General features: G+C 41.8%; 1 protein-coding gene and 1 long non-coding RNA gene across 9 annotated transcripts in view; one reads left to right on the forward strand and one right to left on the reverse strand.

Moving 5' to 3' along the window:
- Window positions 1–21,137, reverse strand: part of CECR2 (CECR2 histone acetyl-lysine reader) — a 160,760-nt gene that overhangs the window by 5,591 nt on the left and 134,032 nt on the right. For 2 of the 8 annotated variants that reach the window (XM_070620326.1, XM_070620331.1), the window contains 10 exons: window positions 17,808–17,961; window positions 9,106–9,235; window positions 8,583–8,620; window positions 8,404–8,495; window positions 8,048–8,174; window positions 6,915–7,303; window positions 5,964–6,092; window positions 4,940–5,786; window positions 1,590–3,012; window positions 138–249 (listed from right to left, as the gene is read on the reverse strand). In XM_070620326.1, the coding sequence (XP_070476427.1) occupies window positions 138–249; window positions 1,590–3,012; window positions 4,940–5,786; window positions 5,964–6,092; window positions 6,915–7,303; window positions 8,048–8,174; window positions 8,404–8,495; window positions 8,583–8,620; window positions 9,106–9,235; window positions 17,808–17,961 (3,441 nt within the window). The remainder of the gene's footprint in view (window positions 1–137; window positions 250–1,589; window positions 3,013–4,939; window positions 5,787–5,963; window positions 6,093–6,914; window positions 7,304–8,047; window positions 8,175–8,403; window positions 8,496–8,582; window positions 8,621–9,105; window positions 9,236–17,807; window positions 17,962–21,137) is intronic. The other 6 variants (XM_070620329.1, XM_070620328.1, XM_070620332.1 and 3 more) reach the window with 4 other exon arrangements.
- On the forward strand, window positions 7,072–19,140 carry LOC139083483 (uncharacterized). Its single transcript, XR_011540226.1, has 2 exons — window positions 7,072–7,333; window positions 17,550–19,140. It is a non-coding gene; the product is annotated as an uncharacterized lncRNA (long non-coding RNA).

A 21,137-nucleotide genomic window follows, 5' to 3' on the forward strand; every position in this document is an offset into this window, starting at 1 on the left:
CTGGTGCCTGCAGGACAGAAGCACTTTCCAGGGAAAGCCCCTGTATCAACAGGACAGCTCGGAAGACTTTTTCAGAACAGCAATGATCTCACGTACTTGGAAGAGACAGAACAGTTGTGATATTTGCTGATTCTTACTTGATCAAGGGGAAGTGTTGGGGGCTTATGTGGTGGCAGCTCTTCCTGCGATGCTGCCGGTGCTGGGGTCTTTGGAAACGAGGCCTGTGCCTGGACCGGATGCATTTGTATTCTAGACATAAGAAAGGAACAGTGAGAAAGAAGGAAGATATAGTAATTAGAAAAGAAAAAAAGATACTTGAATCCTATCTCAGGCAAATACTGCCTTAATTATCCAAGTGATCAAACTTGCAATCAATACTGGAAAAGTGACATTATGTGCCCCTAGGTGTGACACAAGAAGTCACGACACCACATATGTAATGTGCTTGAGGAAGTGTTTAATCTGACATGAGGAAACAATGAGAAGAATCCAGAATCTGGGAGACACTACATAAGAACTGGCCTGGAGTCTTTGAAAAACAAAAACGGTAATAGGATGAATGTTGTAAATTAAGAGACTAAACACACATAGCAACCAAATGTAAATACATGAACCCTGAATGGATCCTGGATGGGAAAAAAATCAAAACAAAGAAACACAGCTATAACAGACATTGTGGCGACAAGTGAAGAAATTAAGTAAGGACTCTACATTACATAAGGTTATCTTCCTTGGGTGTGAGGACAGTCTGAGACTGTGCTCCAGGAGAAAGTCCTTATTCTTAGGAGATGCATGCTGAAGCACTGAGGGATAAAGGGTCATGGTGTCTGCAACTTACCTCCCAATGGTTTAGAAAAGGGGCAAAGAAAAGAAATGAAATGACAATAGATATTTATGGAGGTACCAAACAAACATGGCAAAACGTTAACTTGGGGAGAGGGTTTGGAGGCAAGGGCTGCTTCGGTGGACACACTGGTTTTTAAGTTGGATGGTATTGGTTTTATGATTAGGCTTCATAACTTTAATATGAACAATTTTATCTACACATCTCTTATATATTATTAATTTGGAAACCTCCTGGATCACAGATCACCTCAGTGGGTCTTTAAAAACATCACCATTTCCGAGAATTCTTATGAGGATATTATATGACTTGTTCCAATTCTAGATAAACCTAGTTCTTTCATTCAACATTAGGGTAAGAAATGAGGGTAAGGAGTAAACCCTGAACACCACACATGACCTCCCATACTCCCAGGGTTTGAGAGAGACCTCTTGGTCAGTACGTCTGAACTCAGCAGCAATGTTAAACCCTCTGCCTACAGCTCTCAACCCAGCTGCCAAGTTTCTAATATCAAAATCTAACAAAACAGTCATTTAAAAGTCAATTCACTTTCAAGAGGGAAAGAAAACGCCAAAGATAAAATTGGACTCTGAACGCTAACACATTTCCAGTAAGTCATCAATGATTCACATGCGTGATCCCAGACCTAGACCACTAAAGTTTATCTTTATTCCTAAGACTATTTTTCTTTTTAAAACCAACACCTATTCTTTTTTCAAAAAAACTCAATCTAATGCAATCTTACCCTGACGGTCTGTACATGTCCTGGAAAGGTCCCCTCATTCCACTTCCAGCGGCAACGTGTTCCATCATTACTGCTTGAAAGTGGCCCAGGCCCTCCTCGTGGCAGCGATAGATGGGGCCCTCCTGAGAGAGGCCATTGGGCTGGGCGGCCGCTGGGTGGCGAGGAGGGTGAGCAGCCACAGGGGAAGAGTAAGCCCTGGGCTGGAAGTGGCTGGCCGGCCGCTGAGGGGTGTAAGGAGGCCCCGACGGTAGCATCACGCCGTGGGGTGGGAAAGCAGATGAGCCAAACCCCATCCCCGAACTCAGAGGGGGAGGAGGACTTCCATAAAGATATTCGTTGGCTGACAATGAACTCTGTCGCTTGGTAGCTGCATTATGGTTGTCCAGGTCTAAAAATTCTTTGGGACTTTCTGGCCTCTCCATAGACTCATCCAGCTTCTCTCCCTCTGGACCAGGATTCTGCCCCTCAGTGGTGACCACCGTGGCAGCCACCGCCTCCATTCGGGGTGGGGAGGTTAAGGCAGCACTCAGTGTCTCACAGCCTTGGAGATCAGCCATGGCGCTCTTATCTGAGAAGAGGGGTCTTGGTGGCAGAGGATGACTAGGTAGGGGCCCACTTGGGCTTCCCGGGGGATGGAGATGTCTCTGCCAGTCAGAAAAACCCTGTGGACATGTATAATAAGGAGTTCGCTGATAGTGATGGTAGGAAGCCTGAGGTGGTGGCTGGTAGGAATACCTCATCCCTTGGTGGGGGCGATACCGGGGAAAGATCCCCGAATGCGGGTTGTTAGACTGAAAGCCCCTAGGGGGAAACTGCTGAGGGTGTGAGACTGAGGGTTTACCTCCCATCACAGGGCCCAAAGCCTGCAGGCCTGGAGTGATGTGGTAATGTGTAGCTGAACTTGGGTATTCCAGGCCAGGCATGTACAAGGGAGAAAACTGGCTTATGGTGCCTCCCATCAAATTAGGGTCTGTGTTAGGAAGCGTAGCTGGCGTCTGTCCTGTACATGGCATGGTGTCCTGCAGTGTTTTGCCTCTGGGGCACAGTGGCTTTTCTGAACCACTACCACTGAAGCCCTTCCCCTCTGACCCACACGGGGACGCTTCAACGATCACTCCGTTTTCGGGTAGAGCCCCTCTCTCCGCCAGCCCGGCGAGGTCTCTCATACACCCTTGGGCTGCTGTGCTGGCATAGCTGCTCTCTGTGGTCCAGGGACTCTTGCCCTTTGTTGCTTTACAGTTGTCTCCAGATTCCAAGGAGTCGCTTTTGAGCCCCGGGCCTTCTGTTTCCCTTTCTTGTGGAGAGCTCTGCCTGGCACAGTCGGTCTGCAGAGGAGGCGTGGGGTGAGGTAGTTGTTTGAGGTACACCCCCTCTGATGCACCGACACTTGGTGGTTTCTCCTCAAGCCCAGGCAAGGGATCTGCTGCAAGAAAAATGGAGAAAAAATACTAATTCAGTAGCTGAAATGACACTACTGAGGGACATGTTAATGAAAAGAACATAAGCAGTCAGATAAGGGGACTCAGAGTTGAGGTGGATGTGTGGCCATTCAAGCTTCTTTTGAGAGTCCCTGAAAGGGTCCTAATGTTGAGGCCCTTGCACACTTCCTTTCACAGACCAGGAGGTAAGACCCAGCACCTCTACGGCTACTTGGAGGGTCTGCCAAAGAATGGAGATGTCCTGGCCTCCCTCTTCCTGTGCTGTCACAGCCAGATTAGTAAGAGGGTGTGAGATGACTCCATGGACTTCCAGCAGATGCATGTAAGTAGAGCAGGACGGCACAGGTGTCACTAGAATTGCAGGCCAGGCTGGGAAGCTCTAAAACTCACACGATGAAAAGGACCAGGACGTGCTGGGTATCAGGAAGGCTGGATCCCCGACTTCTGCTCCATCAGAACATAAGCTCCACAGGAGTAGGGGCTCTGTTGTGTTCCCCACCATATTCTGAGTACTTGCACAAAACGGGGACTCAGTCAATATTTACTGAATGAATGAAAATATTCATCTTGTCTGGATGTTTTGAAAACAAGATGCCTACAGCATAAAACTCAAAAGGCATCTTTAACATGTTACAGAAATTTAATAAACCCAAACAAATTAATATACTAGACTCAGATGCTTAATTACAAACTCAGAATTGTCTTGCTAATGTACCACCCATAAATATGGTCTTATTATTATAATCTTTCAAGTAGGACAGAATTGTTGCCCAGGTGTGGTCCAAATACAATTCTGGTAACAGATCTTAAGGACAAGATTAAGGATTAACAGCAACTTTTAAAGATCTACTAGGATCTCAGGCTACTGATGAACTAACGCTGCTTTAAAGATCAAAGGTACAAGTATACAATGAAAATTAAAATCTGCACTTTTCATTATTCAGTCAGCACAAAACATGGTGGCTAACAAACAGACTTCTCCAAGGTCTCACCAGAGGGACTCTTGTTTTAAAGCTTTGAATTCCAGACATCATCTGAAATCAGTATTAAAAAATCCTGCTAGAGCTGGTGTTCAGAAAGTAGGCCTTTCCTTGAAAGAAACACTAAGAAGTTAAGTTTGAGTTTAGGCCTATTATCAATTTTATGTGGAATCTTCATATTTTATAAAAGTCTAGGTGCCTTCCTTACCAGTCACGAACTGAAGAAAATTACATGCAATACATGCTAGACATCTATCCTAGAAATAAACATCAATCACACAAAGTGTTCATCTTTCTCCTCCAGTTTCAGGTTTACTCTCTTAAATGGCACTTCTAAGAAATTCTTTCAAGATTTGCTAGATCTCACTGTTCTTCACTCTTAGTAGATACAGACATGTACTCAAAATGAACAGAAGGATGAGAGTAGACTTTAAGTAAAATACTGAAAACTTATTTCATAATGAAACTTTCAAGACAGGGATTCTGAAAGGCAGTTTGATGATGCAGGGGGTAAGAGCATGGATGCTGACCGAGTCTGTGGGTTCAAATCTCAGGTCCACCACTTACTAGTGAGGTAAGGGCAGATAATCTAGTGTCTTTGTGCCTTGGATTTTCCATGTAAAAACAAGGATGATAACAGTAGCTATCTCAAAGGTTTGTTCTGAGAATTATTGAGTTACTACACACACAAGTCTCAAAAAGAGTGCCTGGCACAGTGAGTACCACACCTGTGTAGTGATCACCATCACCAGAAATCCTTCTGGATCTTTGGACCAAAAACAATACTATGATTGGCCTGACCTTCAGTAATTCAAGAAAGAGAAGCTGGAAACCAGTTTACAATTGGTTTGATATTCTGTGTAAAGAGATTACTCATGACTTCAACAGCTTACACAGCATGAAGTCAGACAAAAGTGACAGCATAAATTACCTCGGTCATTCTCAGGCTCTTGTGTCTCACTGTCATCCGGCATCCTCCCAGGGTTCCCCAAGGCAGGCTTGGGGGCAGACACACTTACTGATGCTGAGTGAGCAGCTGGTGGGAAGGGGCTAGGCGCGTGTTGGGGAGCGGGCTGTCGGGGGTGGTAAGGCACACCTGGTGGGCAGACACGGGAAGACAGCTGCTGCATGGCGATCATCTCCGGGCTATCCATCATGGAGGCCCCTCGCTGCACACCCCGCAGTGCCTGGGAGGGAGCTCCAAAGAGAGGACTGGGCGCTAGGGCTGGAGGTGGCTGTAACCGATGTCCACCAGATTTACAGGGTGGTCGCATATACCCTGAAGAAGGGACTCCATGAGGTAGAAAGTTTGACTGTTCAGTCCACTGGTTTGGAGGGAGAGGTGGTCTCATCACTGGGGAATCCATCATCTGACCAAGAGTACGAGGCTGGTGAGAGGGTCCCGGCCCCATGGGGGGCTTCTCATCTGGCCCCAAGGGTCCTGGGTTTGTAGCACCGTGGTTCCCATTCCAGACAGCAGACTGCACTCGATTCAGGTACTTGTATGATCGGTACATGTGGCCAGGAGGAATTTCTGAGCTTTCAGGAAAGTCTAGGGGTCGGGCTGGAGCCCCACCGTGCCTGGGAGTAATAAATCCTGGCTGGAATTGAGTTGGGGGATACATATTTCCATCCTGACTGGGGCCACTCATCTGCCCAAGCTGCAAGGATCCAGGGTGTGATCCCATGTTAGCAAACTGCGTCAGTCCTCCACACACCTGATTCTCTTCGGCTGTGCCTAGCTTGGGTCCTCTATGGTTGTTAATTCCAACAGGAGGCTGGCAACAAGAGAAGACAGCAGAGTTCACCAGACTGACAGAATAAGGCATACTTTGTAACGTGCTTAATCTAGAGAAACAGATGCTACAGAAGAAGAGATAATAAATTGAATTTAACCTGGGAAGAGACTGCATGTCTGACATTTTGCACCTGCACCTTCTGAGGAGGCTGCTTACCTGCATGGCAAAAGCTGGCTGCTGCTGTCCAGGCTCTCGAGGGTGCGGCTCCGGGACTCTAGGGGAGACATATAAGGCAGCAGGGTCTGATCCTCGAAGAGGGCCAAATGCTCCTGGTACTGCTGGCCTCTGGAGGGCAATGAGCAAAGGCAAGAGGAGAAAAAAAAGAGAAAGCACAGACATTCAGTAGAAAATAAGGACTTTCGTGAAGATGAATGTCCTGCTAAAATAACACAGACCACTAACAACGCAGGAGAGAGGGCCAGGAGAGGAAGATGGCCCAGCACACGGCTCACCTAGCTCAGGACCAGCTCCTGAGCCCAAAGCAATTTCCCTCTCCAGGAGAGACAAACTGGTGTTTCTTAATCTCTTTCATTATTGCCTCCTCCCTGCAGGAGACTTTTTAGCCAACTTTTCCCCTAATTGCCCCCCACCATGAAATTTTTCTTTCTTTCTTTTTTTTGGAGAGGAAGATTGACCCTGAGCTAACACCTCCGCTATTCTTCCTCTGCTTTATGTGAGGTGCCATCACAGCATGGCTTGACAAGCGGTATTAGGTGTGTGTCCAGGATCTGAACCTGTAAATCCCCGGGGTTGCTGAACTGGAGCACGTAAACTTAACCACTACACAACGGGGCCAGCCCCAATGAAATTTCATACCACAGATACGCTGTATATTTTACATACTGTATGTGCTCTGTGTTTTATACACATGAAAAAAGGCAAGTTTTTCTAATCCCAATTTCCGCCCATGTTGAGAACGTGTGGTTCAAATGATCAAGAGAAAGGGGGATTTAAAATAAAGGAAGAAAAAAGGAAGGACAGATGAAGGGAGAAGAAATCATCTCTACAAAGAAAAATTGTTTTGGAAGAGGAGCCAATCAGAAAGGCTTTACTTCCCCTTTGAATTCACCAACTAGGAGAAACCCCAACAGCTTAGCTGTTCCTTACCATCTGGTTTAAAAGGGGTGTCTGGCTGGGCACCCCACTGTAACAGAGGGGACGAGAAAAGCCCCGGCCGTGCGAGGCGCCCCCGCCCCGAGGGAGCTGGGAGGAACTGCTGTTCGGATCGCCCGCAGAAGGGGAGGCTCGGCGCGCGGGCGGCAACGGCTGCCCTCCGTTCTCAATGGGCTGCTGTTTCCGGCTGGGCCCCTCGGAGTCCCTGGAGCGGGTCCAAACATGGCTTCCGCCACTTCGCCCCGCCCGATTCCGTCTCTTCTCCCGCTTTTCATCCTCTCTGATCCAAAACTCTTCATCTGTGTCTCCATCTTCACCGGGAAAATGCTTCATCATAGCCCGATGGAAACACCTCTCCAGATTATCAGACATCTTGGTATACTCTATAGGAAGACACAAGGATCGACTTTCAGGTACAGCTTTTTCAGGCCACAAGGACTACTCTCCTAATAAACAAGAATAGGTGCTACTCGGGTAAACGCTGAGTTTAATTCAGCTCGAGTGCATATTACGTTGTAGAGCTACAGGTGCAAGTTGAAGACACGGTTTCAATACTCAGAGGCTCCAGGCTGCATTGCTGGGAGTCTAGGACTATTACCTCAAACCTGTGAAAATTTAATTCTGTAAGGCTAAATTGCAGAAATATTAAATATAATCACTGAATCTGCCCAAGTGTTTAAACGGAGGCAGTTTGAGCTAATGCACAAATGAGCCCACGTTTCTATACTCGGAGCCATATACACCTTGTTATTAGAGATCTACTCTGCAGACTTGTCAACACGATCTAGAATCAGCTCTATCTAGGTTCAGTCTCATCAGTGGTTAACTGTCTGTGTCAAGAAGGCACAGCACAAACTAGACCCAGACTGGTCTCTAAGATAATAAGAAACAAGCTGAGCCAAGGTAGCCACCAGATACGCTCTCGTCATGTGGCACAGGAGAGTGGGCCTGGCACACATTTTGTAGGTGGCTGGAATGGCCAATCTGATGGCTTTTAATACACATTCTCTTTATAGTTGCAAAGAAAGGGGTGAGTCACTAGAATGTGTATTTCTGAGAAGGCGTTGTATGCTTGCTTACGATGGTCCAGCAAATGTGTACCCAGAGCAACCTCCTTCCCCACTCACCACTACTTTCTCCATTGTATTTCCGACAATTCCTGAACATAGTTTTCATGTCATTTACAAATTCCTCCTTGGTACAGTATACACCTCCATTCAGTTTCTTTTCCATGCTTGAGATATCCATGGGGACCTAAAATAGGACACCTTAAGTTATCACATGATTGAGAAAAAAACATCTCATAGTCCCCATGAGGCAAAGGAATCATGCTGTTACGAGATGCTGAAAAGCCTGGTGTATACCCAGCGACCCTGATTTTCAAGGAACAACAGATGAACTTAAACAAAACAAAACAAACAACAACAACGCAAAATTAAGACAAATATACCATAGGAGGTATAATTGCAAAGGCAGCCTCTACCTTAATAATCTGGTAGTAGTTTGGGGCATATGATTCATCCACAGGCTCCAAAAAGGGCCAGGAATCCTTGTGAGCCTTTACCACATCTAGAACTGAGAGCCACAGGAGAGAGCTTAGTTCACATGCACACTAGGGAATACTTCTACCAGAAATACAATAGTTGAGAATGGGAAACTGACCTTTATACATGGCAGTGAAATCATCATCCAACTCAAAGCTGTAAATCATAAAATAAGAAATCAATAGTAACTTTGACCACCTTCTCTTAGTTCCTTAATCCAATCACAGACACACGCTGATTGCAACAAGATTTGGAATAGTCCCAATAAATTTTTCTAAAGATAAGTCTGGAACACTGATAACACTCCAGGAAATAATTATAAAGATAAGAGTTAGCAAACCTTAGTAAAAAAGGGAATATCATTTTCCTCATCTATAAAATGATGAGGTTCGCCTAGATGATCTGGAACTTAATTTATGATTCTATAATATCAGTTATTTAATAGCACAATTCTTTCCAGGTTTACTTTACTCTACTTAATTTTTTTAATGTAACAAATAATAATCCAAAAAAGCACTCATTAGACTGAGGAGCGTGTGGACACTGAGCGCTGCCTCCACACAGGGCTGTTTTGAGGATTAAACGAGAAAGAGCCTGGCAAATGTGACCGGCTGTTACTGTCAGTATCATTAAACACTCACAGGTCTTTAGTCTTCTTTTCTTCCCTCATGGGGGAGTTAGGATCCAGATGAGAAAGTTCTGGGGGGAGCTCCTTTCCTTGTGCCAGCAGCCATGCCCTTTCTTCCCTGAGCTTTCTCCTCTTAGCTCGATCTACAGTGAACACAAAGCACCGCAGCACCATGAGTCAACTGCTTTCTAGGCCATTAGATGTTTGTCAACCATCTTGAGAGGAGGAAGAAACAAAGATCACCAAAGTAGTATTAGGAAACTATTTTTGCTTTCTTTCCATCCTCTTTTTGGTAATTAGGATGATTCCATAGTGGAATGCTTTTAAGAAAAATATAAACGAATGGGACCCATTTCCTTAGTCATCATATTGAGTTTAAGTTGGGGGATGAGGGAGATATGGGTGGGCAGTGGGATGGGGAGTGGGGAAAGAGAAAGGTAGAAGAAAAACAGAATTAGAAGAAAAAGGAAAAATAGAAGATTGAACGAGGATTATCCTTCTTTGACTACCTAAGGCTTTCCTAGCTTTCTCTCAAAAAAAGCAACATCCGTTTTTTAGGATCACACTCTCAATCCAAATATACATACAGGATTTTATATGCACATCCAAGCTCTCAAGGTTTCACATTTACAAAGGCATTCACACACACCAATTGTCTTTGCTCTGCAACCCACCCCCGCCATGGTCAATGGCCCCTACCAAGCCATGGTAGAACTAAGTTTGGCTGGGAACAAAGGAAAGATGCCAGCTGAACTGGCAAGGAGTTGACAGACACGGATGACTTTTCTCTGGCTCATAGCCATGGCCCTGAGAAACATACTTGGCATTCCACTACCAGCTCCATGGGGCACTCATTGCCAGCAGGGAACAGGAAGGTCAGAAAATAAAAGAGGCAGGGAGACGAAGAACACTGTCAGACAGCAAGAAACAAAAATGGAAAGGAGAAGCCAGGAAAGATCCTGTTTTCTTCTCCAAAGGATCTACTCCACGTCAGTCCACTGCTGTGAGTGTGGCGTGACCCTGCCAATAGCGCACCCCTGCCGACTTCCACTGACCTGTGCTTTTGCTCCTACATTATCTCCACTTGTAAACATAGAGTGACCGACATCTGCTTTAATTACAAAGACACTTTACCATTGAAAACATTTAAAACTATTTTAAGAGAACAATTTTAAGCTTAAAGAAAAGTGTAACTAAATTAATGAATACCCACGTACCTACCAAACCGTCAAAGCTAACATTTTTACCTTATTAACTTGAATACAGTACTTCACAGCTTAATAATCCATTTTCTAGTTGACTGCAATTTTCCACATTTTGTAAACAGTATTATAATGACCATTATTTTGACATGTCTTCTTATGCATGTGTGAGAGCTCTCTGTGATACCAACCCAGCAGTGGAATTGCCAGACATAGGCATATATATCTCCCTTAACTTTATCAGGCACTGTCAATGATTTCCAAAGGGTTCCATCTATCCTTTCAATAGTGATTTGAACTACCTCACACTCACTTGATAAAATTTTAGCATTTTGCCAAACTGATGACTATCACAGGGAATTCTGATGTTCTCATTCTCGTTTTTCTAATTAAAGTGAGAACGAACATATCTTCTATGCTTACTGGCCATTGAACATCCTCTCCCGTGAACTTCCTTTTTACGGTCCTTGCGTTTTTCCCCCTCTGGGTTGCTGAATTTCTTACTGATTTGAAGAATTGCTTTAAATAATCTGGATCACAAGTCTTTGTTGACTATGTGTTAAAATCACCTTCTAGTCTGTAGTTTGTCTTTTCACTTTGTTTATAGTGTTTTTGCCATATTTAACTTTTCAGCAATTAATCTAATCAAATATATCAATCTCTCTCCCCTTATAGTTTGAATTTTTCATACTTAATAAATTCTTTATATCTTGAAGATATTCACCTATATTTTCTCCAAAAGGGTTTTGGCCTTTGGTCTATCCAGAACTTATCCTTATATGAAAAGCAGAGATGTAATTGTTTTCCCCATCAGTAGGCGAAGGTACTGTATCACTTACTAAAGAACCCACATGCCTACCAAGGTCTGTTTCTGGGTATTCCATTTCATGGTCTCATCACCTATCTCCATGCCAACACCATTCTCTCTCATTCACTGTAGCTTTTATTTTGCCATCTGATAGAATGAATGTCCCTACCATACCATTTTTGGAAATTATCTTGGCTATCCTTGGTCCTTTGCTCTTCTGTATGAATCTTAGGAACACAAAACGATTTATTTAACAGCAAATACTGAGCCAGGGTCAAACTTTCCCACTTGTTCAATACTTTTCTTTAAAGTTGGTTTGTTCAAATCAACTCAAAAAAGGTCCACACATTGCATGTGGTTGATATGTCTCTTAAATCTAGTTGAATTTCTAACAGTATCCTCTCCAATTTATTTGGTGGAGAAACTTGGTAATTTTGTCTTTGTAGAACTTCCCACATTCTGAATTTGGCTGACGGCATCTTCACTGTGGTGTTAATGTGCCCCCCAACTCCTTGGACCTCCTGTAAACTGGCAGTTACATCTAGAGGCTTTGAACAGACGAACAGGTTTGACTTGGGGGCAATACTATTTCAGAAGTGATGCTGTGTATTTCCCTTTCCCTCATATCAGGAGAAATAGATCTGGTTCTCTCTCTTCATTATGTTAAATTTCATCAGTGTTAACCTGACCCTTCCATTATAAAGTTCCTCATCGGTCTTTCACCCAAAGTTTAACCAGAGTTCCAAGACAGAATTAAGGCGCGGGGAAAATTATTTTTGTGACTGTGTTCTCAATAGTTCCAAGGTATGTATTCAGTACCTCTAAAGACACACAGAAGAGAAGTTAATTCATTACGTGCAGTGGATGCTTTGGGTCCAGGGTTTGCAAAGAGCAAACTATAGCATGTAGGGCGACTAGCTGACTGCTTGTGTAATAATAAATACCTAAGTAAGGTTTTATGGGAACAGAGCCCCATATGGCCTCCAAGCCTCAATTATTTACCCTCTGGCCCTTTACAGAAAGTTGGTGGATCTCTACTTTAGGGCATTAGGTCTCAACAGTCTCCTGAAACCTTAGTTGAGAGCAGCTTTGCCTACATCCAGTCTTCCATTATTTGTTATTCAAATTCTATTATTCCTGCTACATTTATTGACCAAATTCTTTTCCTCATAAGTTATTTGCATATTCTGAAATACAGTCTGTAAAGAGAAGGAAACAAAAACACTTGATTCTTTCCTCTATTTTACCAGTTTTCAGAATAACAAGCTGTCCCATTAAACTCCTACAGTGATCACTGATTTTTAAAAAAATATCATTATGAACTCATGAATTTATAACTCATTGGATGTTTTGTAATCTATTAAGGTTTTTGTTTTATTTCTTCAGTGCTTGGAATGTCCCATTTTGGCCAGCGAGAGCCCCTTCAGGTTGGCTCCTATACTTTTTGACAGAGTTCCAGGAGTCTTTGATGCTTCTTTGCTTTCTATTATAAAAGAGTCTAGGCTCATCTTACATTTTTACTGCCCTAGTACTGAAATCAGTCATTTTCCGAGTCTTCATTCCTTCTGGAGGGAAATTATATTTAGAGACCACCATCTGAGTGTTAGGCATGCTCGTTGCTATTGGGTCATGCTATCTTTAAAAAAATTATTCATATTGTGGGGCCGGCTCCGTGGCCGAGTGGTTAAGTTCGCGTGCTCCGCTGCGGCGGCTCAGGGTTCGGATCCTGGGCACAGACATGGCACTGCTCGTCAGGCCATGTTGAGGCGGCGTCCCACATCCCACAACTAGAAGGACATGCAACTAAGATATACAACTATGTACAGGGGGGGTTTGGGGAGATAAAGCAGAAAAACAAACAAACAAACAAAAGAATGGCAACAGTTGTTAGCCCAGGTGCCAATCTTTAAAAAAAAAAAAAATTATTCATATTGATAGTTGTATAATAATAATAATGAATCTAGCTACCTGGCTGTATTCTTATAATAGTTTCTTGACTATTTCCTGGGAGTTTGAAATCATACATTTCCTAAACAATATATATACATATGTATATATACATACATTTCTTTCCTTTGTTGAGAAGAAATCCCTACAAAACAATACAATACGGAATAGAATCAATGATAGAGAAAATCTTTGTTTTCTTCCTGACTTTAAAAGGAAATAATTGTTATGTTCCCCATTAAACAGAATGTTTAGTTCAGATTTTTTTTAGATACTAGTTAAGAAAGTTCCATTTTTTTTTTTTTAAAAAGATTGGCACCTGAGCTAACATCTGTTGCCAACTGTCTTTTTTTCCTTCTTCTCCCCAAAGCCCCCCCAGAACATAGTTATAGGTCCTTCTGGTTATGCTATGTGGGACGGCGCCTCAGCATGGCCTGATGAGTGGTGCCATGTCTGTGCCCAGGATCCGAACCAGTGAAACCCTGGGCCGCCGAAGCAGGCGCGTGAACTTAACCACTCGGCCACTGGGCTGGTCCTCTTCTTGCTTTCTAAATCACAGGATTCGTGTTTTTCATCAAATGAAAAAAATTCTCAACCGTTACATCTGAATATTTTCTCTAGCCTATTCTCTTGGTTGTTTCACTCTAGAACTTATAGTAGACACATACTGCATCTTTCATGCTATACACCACCTGAGTCAGTTATTAAGCTATTTCTATGAGCTCCAAATCCATCATTTCTCCATTCTCTGCTGGCTTTATTCTGTCAAAAGGGAGTACTAGAGGGAGAATGAGAGGCAAGATGAGGGGAGAAGGGATTTCTTTCTTCTTGTTTGCTTGCTGTTGCCATTCAACACTACCCCAGCATTGGTCCTTCATCTGTGGAGAGGCAGCTGGTTCTGATAACCCAGTTCTTTTGGTAGTCCCAGAAGCAGGTTGCTGCCTGCCTAGAGAGGCACCATCTTCAGGTGTCAGAGGTCCAACTTTGCACAGCCCCTCAACTTCCAGGTTCTGATAACCCCAACCTCTTCCCTTTGTTTCCCTTGCTTTAGGGGTGCTACTTCAGAACTCCTTTAACTTTTTTTTACTTCTCTAACTTCTGTTTAACCAAGGACCCATATGTAGTTTTTGTTTTCATAACCAGACACTGAATGATTAACCAAAGGTAACTTCCTTCGTCATGTCTATCTTCTTTATCTCAGTGCTGCATTCTGTAATAATTTCCCAGATATATCTTCCAGGTTGCTGATTCTTTTCTCATGTGTACTTAACCTGTTAACCCAGTTATTCAATTATTATTTCAATAACCATACTTTACATTTTTAGCAGTTCTATTTGTTTCCTTTGAATTTGCCTGTATTTTCATCAAGGTTATTTTTTCCCTTATGTTTACAATTCCTTCCTTTTTATATCTGATAATGCTAAATATATTTCTTCTTTGTCTGTTGCATGTATCACCTACTGCTCACAGTGGTGCTTCCTTGTGTGCTCTGAAAGTCTAGTTTTCTACTCATCTTTTGCAGGGATTTGTTTATGGTTATCATTCTCAAGGTAGAGGTCCTAGACTGACCTAGACTGACCACTCCTGGCAGCCACAATTCAACCTAAGAGTTTGCTCACTTTCTGGATGCTGCTTTTAGTCCCCTAAAAAGAGCTCCTGATAACTCTTCTTTGATTAAGATTTCAGATATGCTCTTTAAAGGGTATTTATACAATATGAGATAAAATATTATAACATATAGATAATATATTACAAATATAATTTCCATGGCAAGAATAATTTTTAGGTTACCTACTAACCCTACTGAGAGAAAGTCTCAATAATGTCCATTTCCAAACTGACTTGCTCGACTTAGAATGGAGATTTACGCCATTGTCCAGTCTCTTGTAACAACCTTTTTACACAAAGACAACACCAATAAATAGTAGCACATTTATTTGGGCTTTTCCTTTTTAAAAATTTTAGTAAAAAATATATTAAATGTACCTTTTTAAACCATTTTAAGTGTAAAAGTCAGGAGCACTAAGTACATTCACAATGTTGTACAACTACTACCATTATCCATTTCCATAACTTTTTCATCAACCCAAACAGAACCTCTATCTGCTAAATTGTAAATATTCAGTCCCCTCTCCCCTACTTATTTCCCTTTGTGTCATGTCTTCAAGGTTCTTCCCTGCTGCAGCACGTATCAGCAATTCATTGCTTTTTAAGGCTATATAATAATCCACTGTAAGTACATGACACATTTTGTGAGGCAAAGGTGATAACAACTACACTGTGGAAATCCAATTATACCACATTTTGTGCATCCATTCATCCACTGATGGACATTTGGGTTGTTTCTATCTTTTGGTTTCTACTTTTTCTTAATCCACTTCCCTTCTTTCAAATTTCTTTAAACAAATGAAAGCTACAAGCCTCTCCTTGGAAATATGTGCTCATGTGTCACATTACATTAGTTTTACCAGCAATTTCAGGGGACCCTCATCCTAGTGACTGACTGCTAGTACCGGTGGGACAATGCGTATGAACAGAAGCACACAATCGAGTAAAACTAATCATTAAGTCGTTTGCTTCATTTATAGATAGATCTTAAACATCAATATGAAAAATGTTCTGATGCACCCTCAACACAATCAATACTGTTATGGTAAAAAGGACCCACACAATAAAATCCTCTTACAATTTAATGTCACAAAAAGCTTGTTTCTCTGAGTTAACTGTTACAAACCTTAAAATTCTCCTATCAGTAAATAATCTATTATTTCCTTTTTTTTTTTTTTAACTTAGCTGCCAAGAAGTCAGGAAAAGTTTCTTGTTGTAACTATTTTATAGCCTGTAAAAATTCTCTCCACATTTCCTCCATGATAACTATCACTGTGAGCTTGCTGTGTGCTAGGGACTGTCCTTTCATTTATTCCTTCTAACAAGGTCTGCATGGCCCTACATGACCTGACTCATTACCTCTATGAACCATTTCCTGCCAACGTTCTCCTTGCTCTGCTCACTCTGACCCAGCCACACGGGCCTCCTGCCACACAGTCCCACCTCAGTGCCTTTGCACTTGCTGTTACCCCAGACTGCAGGGCTCTTCTCCATCAGATATTCATACGGCACCCTCACTCATTTAATTATTAAGTGCCACATCTTCCGAGAAGGCCTTCTTTTCTTTTTTCTTTTTTGAGGAGGATTAGCCCTGAGCTAACTACTGCCAATCTCTCTCTTTATTGCTGAGGAAGACTGGCCCTGAGCTAACATCCATGAACATCCTCCTCTACTTTATATGTGGGACGCCTACCACAGCATGGCTTTTGCCAAGTGGTGCCATGTCCGCACCCGGGATCCGAACTGGCGAACCCCAGGCTGCTGAGAAGCGGAACATGCGAACTTAACCGCTGCACCCCGGGCTGGCCCCCGAGAAGGGCTTCTTAACAATCTTAACTTAAATGCCATTTATAACACGATGCTCCTTCTTTCTAAACCAGTTTTATTTTTCTTGAGATCTCTTACCACTATCTATGATTCTACAATATTTGTTTATTCTCTGTCTTCCCACCATTAGAATGTAAGCTCCAGGAAAGGAGTTTTACTACCAAATTCCTAGAAGAGTGCTTAGCACAGAACAGGTGGCTCAAGAAATACTTGCTGATTTAAACAAAAATGTATAACATAAGCATGACTGATCTTACAGGTATAGAAACTAAACCACAAAAATAAGTTTTGAACCTGTCTGTATAGATTAAGGTTAAATGACCATAGTGCACCCAAGAAGAATGCTGCTGAAAATTATAAAGAAATGCAAGGCATAGTTACCTTCTAGAGGAATTTCTATCTAGCAGCGGAAATAAAACGTATGCAAAATCTTACAAGTAGAATATAATACATAATGTGGCACAGGATAAATATGTCGATTAAACACTAAGGGTTTTAGAAGGAAGAAATGATTGAGGTAGGAATCAGGTTAGCCTATTAAGAAACATAAGGCACTACTTAGGAATGGGAGTAAAAATGCATATAAAAGGCCAGAATCCTTTAAATAGCCAAAATTTGTTATAATTTTTCATTGAAACACTGCATTAAAAAAGTTGAATCCATATTATGCTGTTGTATTCAAAAATTCAAAAAGTTCAATACATTTATTTAAAAGAAAAGAAATATTAGTCTGTATTCAACCAAGCCAAATGATTGGTTTTCACAAGGTTTATCGGGTACAGCTTGTAAATATGGCTGCTAACACACCTAGAGATGGTTGGTATCCTCTGCTTTAACCACAAATGAAAGAAAAATAGTACACTAAGACTAAGACCCAGACCTAAGCCCGAGAAAACTATGTGCCCTCATAATACTAATGGGTAATACCTAGATTTGTATAGTGCCATACTTGAACAAAATCTCTAAGACTTTTTCTTAAGCACATTTCATTTGTGTTCAAAATTATTTCTGTGAAATTAGTTGTCATCAATACCTTAATTTTTTTTTTTTGCTATTCCACACAAGGGACATGGCAGAGATGAGAGCAAACAAGCAAGAGCCTGAAAGGAATCCCAAGAATGACAAGCACAAGTACCTTAGCAGGAATGCAACGGCAAGAAGACTGGATCCAGATGCATAAATAAGACAGAATACAACTGACGAGAGATTTAGAGCGAAATAGCTTAGACAAATGCTAGAACCTAGTTTGGTGTGGCTCTGGCTCCAGGAGGGCTATTCTCACACCACATGCAGCTCTCCAGACTGCACAGAAAACCCACATACCTTCCACTGCCTTGACTTTTTCCTCCAACTCTCGTTTCCTCTCCTCCTTTAGCATCTGCTCCTGCTCCTTCTTCTGCACTGCTAGAAGAATCTGCCGTTCTTCTTCCTCCTCTCTGCGCTTCTGTTTTTCTATTCTGGTGAGCACAGGGGTCTCCTGTGAGGAGCCAGGAAGTGTACAGGGTCAATACACAATAAGGTAACATTAGTTCTTTGCCTTGAGTTAAGATTAAATTTTTATTGAACTCGAGTTATTCAATAAATAATACTAGATAGCTACAGAATTTATATCATAACTACAAATTGATGTTATCATCTAAAGAAAAAATGTATGGATGTATATAAACATATATAAACATTATATATATAGAAACATTAAAAGAATGGAGATTTAAAACAGGGTAAAACTTTTGGGCCCAATGATTTACATAATTTGTAGTCTTTGGAAGATAATCTTATGAAGAATATGATGAACCAGAGAAGACACACTGAGGCAGTTCAGAGACACAATTCTTACAGACTTAATATTTGGTAAAAGTGAAATCTTAAAAAGTATCTTCATCTAAGTAAACTAGAAGGATCACAGATAGCCACTAGAGAGAACACAGATTCACACCTTCAATAACGTACATAACTTTGAAACCCTTAACTTTCATAGTTTTTTTTTTTTAACTAAAACTGGGGGTTTGGTAGGAAGGGCCACCACTTTCCTTTAAAATACAGAGAAGAAATGAAGGTGACCATATTTATATCATCAGGTGGTCACTGGGAATGTGACTAAGAAATTTACTGAAAGGAAAAGTAAAGACAGGAAAACAGAACCACTACTGCCATTAATTTATGAAAGTTTACTCTGCACATTTTTCCAACATAACTAATTTCTGAGCCATTCTTTAGCCCAGAACACTGAAGCTAGGACTGAGATAGATTATTTATAATTTCTTCCCTTGACTTTTGTGCTGATGTGAAAGCTACAATTTTCAATTTTTTGAAATTGTTATTGATGAGGTAGTAACTGTTGCCTGCAGTAGAGAGCGTAAGCTGCAGAGATACAGAAAAATGAATCAGGTGTCAGCACAGGGAGAATTCACATTACCTCACAGAAAAGGTAAAATTAACCATCCCATTTTAGGTGAAACTTAATCAGGAATGTGAAGCTTTTCTTAACAGATCTTTTCAATAGGAAGACCACCTACGAATCTTCCACGCCAGATAAATTTTCAAAAGTTTTATATCAGGGAAACTGCATAAGTAGTCTTCATGTGGGGAGAAAAAAGATGAATGCAGATTGCCATTTATATAAGTCATCATTAAACACAAACTACTCTGATCACAATTTCATGTTATTTTCTTTATGATTCTTAAAACCAGTCTAGACTCTCATTTGACTCAGAATTTGGAAACGATCTTCCCTGACAGCAGATCTCAAAGTCATTTTTAAAAAAAATTTTTTTTTTCCTTTTTCTCCCCAAAGCCCCCCAGTACATAGTTGTATATTCTTCGTTGTGGGTCGTTCTAGTTGTGGCATGTGGGACGCTGCCTCAGCGTGGTTTGAGCAGTGCCATGTCCGCGCCCAGGATTCGAACCAACGAAACACTGGGCTGCCTGCAGCGGAGCGCATGAACTTAACCACTCAGCCACGGGGCCAGCCCCTCAAAGTAATTTTTATCATTAAAAGTCTATGAGCCTGACTTTAAAAGAGTTTGCCACCTGCAAGGTAAAAATGTGGAGTGAATAAGAGAGGAGAGAGAAAAATAAAACAAAAAAATTAACAATATTGCACACATAACACTGTACTCATAAGGAGCAGCAGCTGCCCAAACAAAATTAGAGAAAGCTTCCTAAAATCTTCATCTAAGAGCAGGCAGTTTAGACATGCGAGATGATGTTTCTGAAACGGGGATGGTCCTGGCACTAAGCAGGACTGTTCTCAGGACTGCATCTCTAGCTATGGCCTCTTGAATGCCAGTTAAGCACCTTCCCTGCATTCCAGAAGTACCCACCCCCCAGGGCCACACTTATCCCAACTTTTTGGCAACATTTTTTTTTTTTTTTTAAAGATTTTATTTTTCCTTTTTCTCCCCAAAGCCCCCTGGTACATAGTTGGGTATTTTTAGTTGCAGGTCCTTCTAGCTGCGGCATGTGGGACACTGCCTCAGCATGGCCTGATGAACGGTGCCATGTCTGTGCCCAGGATCTGAACCGACGAAACCCTGGGCCGCCGAAGTGGAGTGCTCGAACTTAACCACTCGGCCATGGGGCCGGCAACATTTTCACTCAGCTGAGAAGTCAGGGTGAAACTACAGTTAATGAACCAATTTGCCTTTGCTCCGTTCAGCTGTACAGTGACTCCAAGGAGATACCCCTAAGATATCAATTGATAGGGTGGGGGAAAGGGAGAAGACAGAGGAAAACTAAGCTTTGAGAAAGGAATCACTGTCACGGCACTGCATAGCCACATTTCGGTGAATGACAGACCACATACACAACAGTGGTCCCACAGATTAGGACCATACGCCTAGGTGTGAGTAGGTTACACCATCTAGGTTTGTGTAAGCACACTCTATGATGTTCACACAATAACGAAATAGGCTAACACATTTCTCAGAAGGTATCCCTCTTCTTAAGCGAGGTATGACCGTATTTCAAAGAAAACTATAGTGCTTTCTACACATCAGACACAATGAAAAAGGAGAGAAAAAAGAGGCATGTATAAAAACCATAAGTTATTTACATATATATAAAATAATGATAATGTGTGTGTATTCTGTCCCTCCCTGACAAAGGTTGGCAGGTGAAAACATGTGAAATATTCTTCCTTCAACCAGTACTATGGGATATGAAACAGGACCAGCATTTGAATAAGGACTAATGAAATGCAAGCCGTTGACTTATGAATAGAAATGTTAAGTCGCCAAAGAGTCATCTGAGTTTTACGCATTAAGTCAATGAAAGGGGGAAAAAGGGAAAAAATAATTACATAAATCTTAAGAATATCTATATAATTCTTTTTTGCAACAAATATGACAATAACTTATTATTCTTCACATGTAAAGATGTCTTACAAATCAATTAACAGTAGCACCCCTCCCCATCAAATGGAACTTGAATACACAGAAGATGGACAAACCATGTCAATGATCAAAGGAAAGTAAAACAACCTTTTCATTTACAAAACTGCTAAAGATGATAAAAGTGATTGCAGAGATGTGGTAAAATGAACGTTATCAACCTGTCGGGGAAGAGGTCTTCGGGAGGACAATCTGGATATATGTATCAGGAACCCTAAACAGAGTAATTACATTTCTGTAATTTTTTTTTTCTGTAAGGATT

Source organism: Equus przewalskii, chromosome 5, assembly GCF_037783145.1.
Source record: "Equus przewalskii isolate Varuska chromosome 5, EquPr2, whole genome shotgun sequence".
NCBI lineage: Eukaryota > Metazoa > Chordata > Mammalia > Perissodactyla > Equidae > Equus > Equus przewalskii.